Genomic DNA, 12280 nt, shown 5'->3' on the forward strand with positions numbered 1-12280 from the left:
AAAGTCCAATGTTTCCTCTGTTACTTAAGCTGCTGTTGTGATCACAGATCTCAGATTCCCAGAAGCTTACCTTGTTCTGTCCATTCTCTTCAGAGGTGGTCTTCCCGATGCTGAAATACTCTTAGATCGGCTATAGCTGGGTTTGTAGCTGAGACCCCATTTGTCTTTCAAGGAGGCAGCCTAAAACAAAAATAGCATTTAAATGCAACAACTGAGAACACAGAAAAACTCTGGCAAGGCAAAATACTATTTTACACAGGTGTGGCAGTAAAGTAAAAAGATGGCTTTTGTTCCATAATAGTTAAAATGTATCTCTTATCAGCATTTGTCAGCATCTTCATCTTGCCTCTGGATACATGTTCACTCTTCATACTTGCTGGAATTGATAATGTCCTGTTGCCAGGAGAAAAGTATACCCAGAGGCAATAATCTGACCACTTCGACAGGCATCTTTCCTAGTTACTGCTACAGTAAAGAAGAACACAAGCTAAAATGAGAGCACCCAAGAAAGAGCTGCTGAGATTACTATTTCATGGAATCACAGAATTGTCAGAGTTGGAAGGGACCTCTAGAGATCATCTAGTCCAACTCCCCTGCTGAAGCAGGATTGCCTAGAGCACATTACTCAGGACTGCATCAAGATGGGTCTTGAGAATCTCCAGAGAAGGGGACTCCACGACTGCCCTGGGCAGCCTGTTCCAGGGCTCTGTCACCCTCACCGTAAAGAAGTTTCTCCTCATATTTAAATGGAACTTCCTATGTTCCAGCTTGTGCCCCTTGCCCCTCGTTCTATTGCTGGAAACCACTGAAAAGAGTCCAGCTCCATCATCCTTCAATCCACCCTTTAGGTACTTGTAACCATAGATAAGGTCTCCCCTCGGCCTTCTCTTCTCCAGGTTGAAGAGCCCCAGCTCTTTGAGCCTTTCCTCATAAGGGAGATGCTCCAATCCCTTAATCATCTTAGTTGCCCTACGTTGGACTCTCTCCAGTAGTTCCCTGTCTCTCTTGAACTGGGGAGCCCAGAAGCATCATCCTTGGAGCTCATGCACTAGGACACACTGAAAATAATGTTTTGCCAGGTTTGTTATTGGGGCCTGGGATGACAGCCACATGTGTTTGTGCGTTACCAACAACAGTGCTTGCTTTTTGTCAAGTTTCCTCTAGTGTCTACGCTTAATAGCTTGTTTTCATTTTTATATCACCTAACTCAGCAACTATACTGTTTATTTATATATAGAACATACTTATAGAAAGCACATGTGCCAAGTGGAATACAATAGGTATCTATCATTTATTTGCCCAGGCAGTTAACATGCTTGCCTCTGCATCTGCATTCATCAGCCCAATAAAGAATCATTTTAAAATCTGCTAAGAGAAGGAGTAAATAACAACTTCAAATACACGTTTTCTGCCTACTTCTTGTGAGCATGCAAACAAAACCATTTACATTATAGTATCTCTGAAATTTCGATTTTCCAATTGTCATTATTATAAGGGAAAAAAACCTTTCCCCACCCTCTCCTAAAGCTAGCGGGATTGCTGAACTATTTGATATTCTTAATCTTCTTTTCCATTACTAACATTTTCTTCGCTTTAACCAATGTGCAGAAAAGAAATATGCAATGCAAGTGCTAACATTATGTTTAAAGTAATTTAGTACTGCTTACCCTCATACTGGATCTACGTAGCTTTTTACGAACATCTCGGCGGATATCATTCACAGCCACCGACTCCAGTTGCTGATAGCGCTGAATTTCTTGATTTATAGTTCCTTCACTTGCACCTAATTTTCTGGGGATAAATCATGGTTGAGTTATCCTGCAAATAGGTGACATTATTTTCACAATTTCAAAATCTGTGTTGCAATCATGTTCTGCTTTCTCTGGGAATTATCCCATTTTCTCCTTTTTTTCAGGAGTTACTTATAACCAGTGGCAAATACAGCTGCAGAAGAATTATTCTTGTTTCATGATACAACTTTTTGTCAGGTATAATGTTTCGTCCTTATGAGGACTCTTAAGGATTTTAAGGTTTCTGTCTCCAAGGGACTTGGCAGATCAGACAGAGGATGTAGAAGAAATGAGCATGTAAGGAGACCCCCAAACAACAGTGCTACCATGATGGTAACCAAGGTGGAGAGTAAAAATGGCTGTGCAGCAACTCCCTTGTTTCAAAAAGCCCTAGTTGTAACAACTAGATTAAGGACCTCCTATACACGTTCAATCACATGGCAGCTGTTTAATTGAAAACAAGCATAAAGGGCAAAACTGAGAAGAAAAATCCACCTGCTGTTAACAGTCCAAAGCCCTGGCACACCAATGACCGCCTTCTGTAGCGCATTACCTTCTGCAGAAAAAGCACACTGCTAAATAATTTAAAATACTCTGTAAAGCCAATGCTATTTTGAAAGAATCACAGTTTACTGAAGCATTCACAAACTGAGAAAAGGCAGGCACAAAACATAATTTTGGTTCTTGAACTTGTATTAGAACGAACATTTATCCTAAAACTCAAAGTTCAGACACAATTGCCCTCTGAATGGTACCAGCAATTTTATTCCAAGTACAAGCAGTAAAATGTGTCTCTTCTTCATTATTTAACATGTAATTACCAAGCTCTGTGTTCCTATCCCAGACAGATCCATTTATAGTAATTCTGTCTTCGGGAAGGAAGGAGAAAAAAAAATAAGGCCCAACAAGCCATAACTGTGAAAAATTATTAATAAATAATTTTATCTGAAGATATTCCGATCTGAAGATGTTCCGATGAAATTTATGAAATTTGAAATAATTCTTTCTTAGGGTTTTCTCAAGTTCAGCATAGGATATTTAAAGTACCTACAAGGTGCAAAAATAGTCGATTTAAATACTTTTTCTTCTTCCAGTGAATGAGACTAAGATTATTACAAAGTAATATATTTTGTTAAAGTAATCACCACAATAATAAATCAAGATGGAACTACGATTTTGAATCTATAGGAAATTGATTATAATCAGCCACTGTAATGCAGAACCAGAAAGAATATAGACTAATTTGACACTTGGAGAAGAATTTGAGAAATTAAGAGTGTACTTGAATATGTAGGTTTTTCTTATGGAATCCAAAAGGACAATTCCTTATTTTGAAATAAAAGCAACGATTTCCACTTGACTATCACAATGCCACAAGATATGTGACAAGAACAGAAAAGAAAGAAGTCAGCTGTAGTTTATTATTCCCCAGTTATTGTTATATTTGTGCAAGTTAAAGCAAAACCCAACTTACTTTAAGTCATCAATAACTTTAGCTTGCTCATTGAGTTCTCTAATATCGACTAAACGTTTCACAAATTTTCTTCCTCGCTGTTCTCCAGTTTGGATACTAGAAGCTCCCTGCCGTCGATGATCAACAATCTCCTATTTAAAATAAACATTTAATTAATGCCCTTATCAAAAATTGGGCATTAGTGCGATTTAACAATAGGCAAAGTGAATTTCACACCTTAAAATTTGGACTAGTGCATGCAAAAGAATCAGTTTCATCTCAAAAGGCAGCTGATTGGATTTTTTCCAATGATCCAAACCCCATCATTCAATTAGACACACCGTAACTACTACATACATGTCCCCATGAGCAGGATCTGCCTGCTTTCATATGTGATCTGCTAGACTGAAGAGAATCACACTTCGCTGACCCCAATAGATATTCTACAGGAACAGAGTATCGATGGTTTGGGGGGCTCAAACCCAGCAGGTGATTTACAATCCGCTGCCCAAATGTTAGCTTGCGTGCATCTCCACATAATGAACCTCCACCTGATTTCTAAACAACAAACAGGAACATTAGTGTTCTGGGATAACGTTTTCACTGTTGGCAGGCAAGAGACATTTAAGACAGCCATTAGAGAACATCTGTTAAAATGTTTTTACGTGAAACCAAAAAGCAAGGTCAGCAGCATATTGGGTAGAAGTCCCGAAAAAGAATTTTCTTCTAATTTGCTCTTGTTAGTAACTTACTCTCCTGTTAAGAAAACCTATTTATAGCCACAGGCTTTTCAGTTCAGGCACCCGAAGTTAGGTATTGTGTCTCCATATTTTTAAGTCCAGATTGGTATTTCCACATAACAGCAGTAGAAATATGACCTGTCGTTTCTTGCCTGTGAAATACGGAGTTAGAAAACTAACACACAAACTTTTTTCATTTGCAACAAGAGTTATATGAGCTATAAGGAATAGCATACTGAACTCAAGTCTACGATCTTTCCATTTGAAGACTTTGTCATGACGTTTTCTAATTAGCAGCATTTATTTTGGTTGATTCACTTACTGCATGTATAGTGGGAGACATAGTGTCAACTTCATCCTCATCTGAAAGGTCAGCTATGTTTACAGAGTTGAGGTCAGCAATATCATCAATATCTTCTTCTCCTGTCAACGTTGTGAGGGTGTTGCCTAAAGCATTCAATCTTTTCCCAATGTTTGGATCCATGTGGACATCAATACCACACATCTTCCATAACACATTCAGTGTCCAGGTTCCAGCACTACTACTTTCTGTGTGTAAAAAAAAAAAAAGTTTAACCCCTTTTTCTTCTTTTAAAAAATTCCCCCTACTGAGTTATGTATTAGTTAGCCACGACACTGTTTATCAGTTACAAAGAGCTGTCTTTTCTGCCCACTCTGGGAAAAACACATTCCACAACTGAAATGCTTCCTATAAGTACTTCACAGCTATGAAGTTAATGTTTCTTTAACAAATAATGTACACAGACAAGCCTAATGAAAATACATTCCCTTCAGCCAAGCTGATGACCCAGAGGGAGCATCTCAAACTTCAGCTCTTCCAACTGCAGCCAAGAATACTATTCCAGAACAGGGTTTCTAACAGCAAGAAACCTAAAGGATGTCTATCTGCATGTAAAAATGCTGACCTAGTTACAGTTTCAAATTGAACAATGATGCTGGAAGATGTTATAGTATGTGTGTAGTGTGCCTGCTGAATACCCTGTCTTCCCAGAACTTTTCTAATGAGTGCCACCTTTCAGTGTCAAAATGCAGAAATGGCTTTCAGCAGAACTACAATAGACACTGTTCTTCCTTCTAAAAGGATTCATGCTGGTTTTCACCATTCACAATTCCATGTGAGGTTAATTTTTAATAGTTGCAGCACGTGCTTCATTTTTATGTGTCCTTAGCACAAAAAAGCAAGAGAGGGACTACGAGCAAAACTACAGGGACAGGAGATACCACAGATGCAACATTTGGGCAAAGAGACGAGAAGAAGCAAGCAGCGGATATCATGACCAAGACAGAGATTGCCAGGTATTTTTGAGGCCTCCGGAGAATGTTCAAACAACTCACTAGGAGAGACTGGGAAGAGAGGGAGTTTGGGAAGAATAGAAGATGTCTCTGGAAGAGGTGAGGGAGGAATGGGAGCGCAGCATGCAAAGTCTCAGCATTAGAAGGACTGGAAGATTTAGCAGTCTCTAGGACAGGAAGCAGTAGGACAACATTGCTGTTGGGACTATTCTCCAACCAAGGAACAAACACATACACACCATGTGTTTTCCTGCAGATAAAAAGAATAAAAAATAAAAAAAATCTAAAACTAGTGTTGCTGATGTGACTCAAAATCTGGAATAGCTTGAAAAGATGGAGCAGATAAAAACACTGAGGAGTTTTACCAGGAAAACAAGATACTAAATGAAACAAAAAAATAGGCTGCCAATTAAATTACAAAACAGTTAAAGGATTAAAATTTCATATTTTATGAATGCTTTACTTTTATAGGACTTGATTTCTTAAAAAAGTGTATTACCTGCTGCAGCCTGTCCTGTTGTCCTAGAACACACTTCATACGTACCATCTGGCACAACACCTATATGAAGCACATACACTGATTAGGCTGACAGTGAAAGTAGCTTTAGACCAACTTTTCCAAATTCCACCTCAATCTCTTGCCCTCCGCAATAAAAGCACGAGTGGTGTGGGATAGGAGGTTTAGTTTTAATTGCCATTGAATGACTTTCCTTATTTAGTAAAGTGAATCTACTTGGTAACATCCCAGTTTAGATGAACTTACAATCCCATATAAATCTTCACCATAATGAAAGATATATATACATATAAATGAAAATCAGCTATATTAAACTATTAAAAACTTACTAGGAATGTTACAAAATTCTACAAAAGCCATGCATCCGAGTCTTCCAACATCTCTCAGACAGAACTTAAATGCTTACAATGAGACTTACAGCAAAAAAGTTATTAATAGAGGAAAACAACAAAGAACTACAACTTTTTGGATCTATATTATTTTGCTTTCAAAATGGCAAAGTATTTTCTTTATTTTTTGGAGGGAAGTTCAGCAGTTTTAAAAGTCATGGGAAAGGGTAAAAGTTAATTTATATCTGAAATACTATTGTCCAATATGAAATCACACCCACTTACATGCATTCATGACTAGATCTCCTCTTATTTCTGGTTTCCAGTCATCCCAACTTGTCTCAAAGCCATCAGCAAAGCGGATACAGAAGTTTTTAAAATGACCTTTGCTGACTAAAGACTCTGAGGAGCAGGCAGTGATTAAGGTGCTTTCAATAGTCAGGACTAAAGCAGAGCCAGTGTCAAGATCTGCAGTGTGGTTAGACTGGAAAATAAAACCACAGAGAGGATTTACCGGTCATTGCAATGTCAAAGTGATACTGTACATGCATTAAATGCTGTTTATCTTTCCCTAATAGAAAACTGATCCCCTTCTCGTATCTCCTGGTATTTTTCCTTCTCTGCAGAAAGTTTCAAAAGCATCACATCTGTCCATGCAGTGTCTTGCATTGTTGTTTTCTAAATGCAACACCTACATTGTAAATATATTAGGGCACCGTGAGTCAAGGTCATCTGGAAGAGGAAAGAAAAATCCATGTCTGATCAACGACAGGGCTATAGACAATACAGGGCTATCAACCACATGATGCCATGACAACAGAACACAAGCCCAGGATTGACTCTTTTCTCCACGAAGAGTTGCAAATGAGTTGATCGAACAAAGAGGAAAAGTAGCTTTAATTTTTACGTGATTTTTTTTTGTGCTTATTTTGATATCTACAATTATGCAGTCTTAAATATACAGACTGACTATTTTCCAGTCCTTTGCATATTAAGGTCTATAATTTTGTTTACCTGCAAAAAAGCCCACATACTGCCTTCTATAAAAGTAGACTTCTTTTGATCCAGCGTAAGGACTGTAAACATGCTGTTCTATATACAAGCTTAAGACTTCAAAAGCTAGAATGTATTTTTCGTAATTTACTACCATTTATAACACAAAACAGCATAAACGCCATGTGCTTTGTCCATAGCTGCCAGATAGAAGATTCACAATCAAAATGTTATACCGTTATGACTCCTAGGTTATAGGCATCATTACTCCTTTACATCTGTAGATATTATGACTATTTCCTTCTACATCATTACAATGATTCATTTATCTTCTGGAATTATTCCCCATTAAGAATATTCCCAGTTCAACACAGGAACAGTCTCTGAATCCAAGGTTTTCTCTCAGAGCCGTCTAACACTATTTATCCTAACATTGCTCTACTGCTTCCTGTATTTTTAAACTGCTGTCAACTGGCAATGTAATATTTTCCATTTTATACTGAAAAGGGGCAGATCACACCTTCACTTTTCAACAGAGTACTAATAGTCACGTCGCTTCAGACATTTTGCTTACCTGAGGTGTGTTTGTGATGGGCAGGCAAATTCCTAAGTCATTGACAGTCAGCTGAAGAAAGAGGGTCCCAAAAGCCTGTGCAGAGGTTTGCTGGATTCCGGGCAGCATATCTACTACTTCTTTTGTGGCCATATGAATATCTTTATGTAAAGCCATTCTCTGTTCATTCCAGTTGTCATACGCAGCCTTGTAGTTCAGCCAAAATAGCACAGCTTTATGAACAAACCAGAAACGCTTAATTGAAATCAACACATACCAAAAAAAAAAAAGCACATTCACTAAATAAAGTTCTTCCCCCTTCCCTTTTTTTTCATTTTTATGATTTCTCCACTCCTTTAGGATAATGTATGTACAACAATGGACACGCACATATTCAGACACTGTTCCCAGTATTATTCATTTGGAAAGACTTAAAAAAGCAACTTCCTCCAAACCACCTGAAAACTAATCACTTCAGCAAATGGAATTTTTGGCATTAGGAATTATTAACCTGTTGCATCCAGTAGATCTCCTAAATTTCTCAGCTAGTTTATTATACCTAATATTTTGATTTAACATGATAAATACCAAATTTGAATAATGAACATTTGAAAAAAAATACATAGCTTCCTCAGTATGAAAACAAATTTGTAGCAATTGTCTCTTAAATACCTCTGTCAAAGGCCACAGGCTGAGCGAAAACAATTGGCCTGTTCAGAGTAATGAGCACGGCTTCTCTATCTGATGAGCCACTGATTTCTTCTCGGAGAGCATTTCTTAATCCAATTCTTGTCTTGAAATAGGCAACTTGATGAAAGTCTGACCCAGCTTCTTCATAAACCTTAAAACATTCAAAAAACGGGAAGGGGGAGGGGTTTGCAGCAGGGAGGAGTTCAGGGTCAGGGAAAAATAATCAAATTATTGCTTTTGACAAAACGTAAAATTACAACAAGAAGTAAATATGTCTCCTTTCCCCTTCTCTTCTAGCCAAAGCTCCTTTGAGGATATTCCAATTTTCTTGCATTTAATTCTGACCATAGTATTATTTCCTTATTTATCATAAAATATTAGCTAAAATAACTATTTATATATCCAGATCCTGTATTGTGACAGTACATTTATAGCTTCTAAGATGTGTATTTGTTTCTAGTCATCACAAAACATTTTCATATCATAAAATTAGTGATTCCAGGGAACAGTGGGTTTAAGAATCCAAGAGATGCAACTTTCAAACTAATACAGAAAAACTAGGTCAAAATGTAGGTCTAGTTGAGTCTGGATCTTGTCTGATCTTATTATTTCCTTCATGCAACCTAAAAACAATAGCAATATCAACAAAAATTTTGAATTTGACTCAGTAGCAAGGCCATTACTATTGCAAGGGGCTAATAAGTTCTAAGATATTAATAGCATGAAAAAAAATACAAAAAAAGCCCATACTTGACTCCTTCCATCTTTTATGCACATACAATGGCCTTCATAAAGAAGATTTGCTAATTATTCTGAAAAGTCATCTCCAGTCCCTTCTTGACTCAAGTGAGAAAATATATTTTGACCGACTATTTACCAAAATACGAGAGCATATTCAGGAAGTAAACTTCCACAACTATGTGCTGCAGAATGCTTAAACTTTTATTAAAAACAAGAAAACAAGCTGAAAAAGCTAACCAACCAAAAAACCCAACTCTCAAACAAAACCCAAACACCCCCCCCAACTCCCCTAGACTTCACAGCCAGATCAGAAAAAAACCAGCAGTGTAAGACAGCCTCTTGGCTTGGTTATGTACTTTTTAATCACACACTATTCAGAACATCACATGCAAAGATGATGAGCACTGACCTGATGTTTGACAATCTGTCCTAGTGCCAGATTTAAATCCACCTGGCATTTCCCAAACAGTTTGAGGTAGCTGCTACTTCCAGGCATTGCTTTGGTTTGCAGTCTGTTTGAGAGTTCAAGTTCTATCAATCCAGTTTCAAATCTCACAGCTCGCATTGAGGGAGTTGTAGCCGTCACTTGAATTCCCTAATGAATAAGGGAGGTACAAAGTTACTAGGATCTGATTCAGAGACACAAAGAGAAAGGGAAAAAAAACAACTAACCAACCAACCAAAGAAAACAAACCTTTTAATTGTACAGCAGAAAAAGGAGGACATAATTGTTTTTCACAATGCAATGCCACTAAGCTATTTTAAAACATTACAGGAACCAAACTCAAAGTCTTCATGCAGAGTATTCCTGATGCAATAAGCTTCGAGGTAAAAACCCAAAAGCCATAAATAGCATGTAGGACCGCTCTTTTGTCATCATAAGATTACCTTAAACTGTAGGCTCAATGAGTACAGAAGAATTTTTGGTTTTTCTCCATCAGTTGTGCCATCATGTTCATTCCAAAGAGGTATTGGCTGCTCCCCTCCTGTAGGCATTGAATATACACATTCAGAGTTTTAACAAAGAAAACACTTTAAAACAGATATAAAAAATGTGACAGTGAATGAAGCCTCATTTTAAACAGCGACTAGTTGATGATTTATATAAACAAATATAGGTTGAAGATGGAAGACAAAAGTGCAGATTCAGCTTGTTACATATAGTTAATAGCTCTCTACTGAGAATCGAGGCAGAGTGTCATGTTCTTCCCTCCTGGGACGCTTTCCTCAGGAAGGCTCAAAGCCTGTAAGGATTAAGACCATTTTCAAAAAAATATTCTTCTTCTCCTGCACCAATCTATCTCCTAATTATCTGACAATAAAAATTAAACACTTGACTGAGTACTGTGCGAATTGCCTGAAAAGAGGAACTGAAATTGTATCCGTCTTTTTCAATGACAGGAGGAATGAGTATTCTGTGGTTATTTTATTTTTGTGTTTACTTCCTCACCCTGGCACGTTTCATCCCAAGTTCCATAACCCCCTAGGTACAAACCTGAAGGAGCAACCCTGGTTTAAATTCTTGAGATTTGATCTATATTCAATCTTAGTCTACAGGAAGGGCTTGCTGTTGGAAAAGGCTAAGCCAGTAATTCTTTCCATATATGTCAATTCTTCTAATTACAGTGATTTGGTGGTAAAAATAGGCAGTTAAGTCATGGATTAAAAAAGCCCCAAACAACCATTTTTTAACACTCCATTCTGTATCTGGATTTTTTTCTTCTCCAAATAGCCTTAATAACCTCTTCCTCTTTTTGTTGTTTTCCTCCCCCCAACATTCTTCACTAGGATCATGTAAAACCACGATGGTAACCTAAGGGCTCTGAGCAAGAGAATTAACTCATCTTTCATGTATTCTCCGCATGCATATTAGAGGCTATTTATGCAATGACTTTTCTTCATAAAGTTTGTAAAGCATTTGCCAGGTAAAAAAAGAAGGAAAGGAGATATTACTTTTAGGTAAAAGTTCTCCATCTACCCTCTCACTTAAGGGAACATAATGTTCTTGAATGAAACTAAATTAGAAGTTGGATTTGAATCTTTACATAAACCAGTGCAAAAAGTGAAACGAGTTTGAGAGTGGCCACCAGCTGTCTGAATCAACACTGCCCTCAGTTTGCAGGTGGAACTATTATGAACTGCTCTGTTCGTTAACTAGCGTTCAATCTGTGCAACTTCACCTTAAGTAACTGGTACTTACCATGTTTTATGTAAGGATAACATGCAATCAATGTTTTAGTGCAACAGAAACCATTATAAAAAAGCCACTTTTGTATATTACACTAACTGGAATTTTCAAGCCATGCAGATTACTTAGCTGCAAGCCAGAAGGACAAGAGCCATGTCCTGACCCCATTGCTCTGCATTGAGCACCCAGACCCACGGATTGCTGGCACCTCACCACGATCCTGCTGAATTACCACCATACAGAAGGTAACAGTAACATTTCAAAAACCATCAGGCTGCTACTTGCAATCAGATTTATGGTCTGAGAAAGCAAAGAACCAGCAATGGTACTAAATTCCTCACATAAAAACAGGAGAGAGATCAAACTCTAGAGACTGAGGAATGTTGTAAAAGAAATCTAATATAAGTTTCCCATTTTACCACTTTATGGTCCTCTATAAAAAATGTTCTAATAGAATAATGACAGTTGTTGAAGGTCTGTTCTTCTCCCAGGTGTTCTCCTACTACCCAATGCTAATATATTTTGCCTGGAACAAACATCAGGGTGTTTAAAATTTGCTGCTTCTTATCCTTCAGAGATTGTGACAATTTCCATTTTCTCCACTGCATCCTCTAACTCTCTTGAAGGCATGTAATCTGGACCTGCACATTTCTTTTATGTATGTTTGTACGCGTGAATATATATATATATATTCACACACACAGAGGGGTATATGAAAGGATTGTGTAGATGCACACACAGACACTCCTTTCACTTAGTTACCACTTTTCAGTATATCTTTCCTCGTGGTGTTTCCAACTATTAATGAATCTTTCCACTACAAATTAGCTGTATCTCTATAATAGCCTTTTAGGTTAACTCAAAAAGCTTTAAAATCAAACTACTTGAAATTTCACCCAGTTTTGAATATTTATTCACATTTGTCATCCTGTAACATTTTTTCCTCAAACATACGTCCTTCTTCCTCTAAAA

General features: G+C 37.5%; 1 protein-coding gene across 1 annotated transcript in view; it reads right to left on the reverse strand.

Moving 5' to 3' along the window:
• The window catches only part of BLTP1 (bridge-like lipid transfer protein family member 1), a 120913-nt gene that overhangs the window by 25244 nt on the left and 83389 nt on the right, over nucleotides 1-12280 (reverse strand). Inside the window, exons 54-64 of the mRNA XM_074154853.1 lie at nucleotides 10009-10106; nucleotides 9530-9715; nucleotides 8362-8530; nucleotides 7711-7922; nucleotides 6429-6627; nucleotides 5797-5856; nucleotides 4306-4532; nucleotides 3601-3801; nucleotides 3265-3395; nucleotides 1668-1791; nucleotides 71-180 (exon numbers count right to left, since the gene is read on the reverse strand). Of these exons, the coding sequence (XP_074010954.1) occupies nucleotides 71-180; nucleotides 1668-1791; nucleotides 3265-3395; nucleotides 3601-3801; nucleotides 4306-4532; nucleotides 5797-5856; nucleotides 6429-6627; nucleotides 7711-7922; nucleotides 8362-8530; nucleotides 9530-9715; nucleotides 10009-10106 (1717 nt within the window). The remainder of the gene's footprint in view (nucleotides 1-70; nucleotides 181-1667; nucleotides 1792-3264; nucleotides 3396-3600; nucleotides 3802-4305; nucleotides 4533-5796; nucleotides 5857-6428; nucleotides 6628-7710; nucleotides 7923-8361; nucleotides 8531-9529; nucleotides 9716-10008; nucleotides 10107-12280) is intronic.

This window comes from Numenius arquata, chromosome 10 (genome assembly GCF_964106895.1).
Source record: "Numenius arquata chromosome 10, bNumArq3.hap1.1, whole genome shotgun sequence".
Lineage (NCBI taxonomy): Eukaryota > Metazoa > Chordata > Aves > Charadriiformes > Scolopacidae > Numenius > Numenius arquata.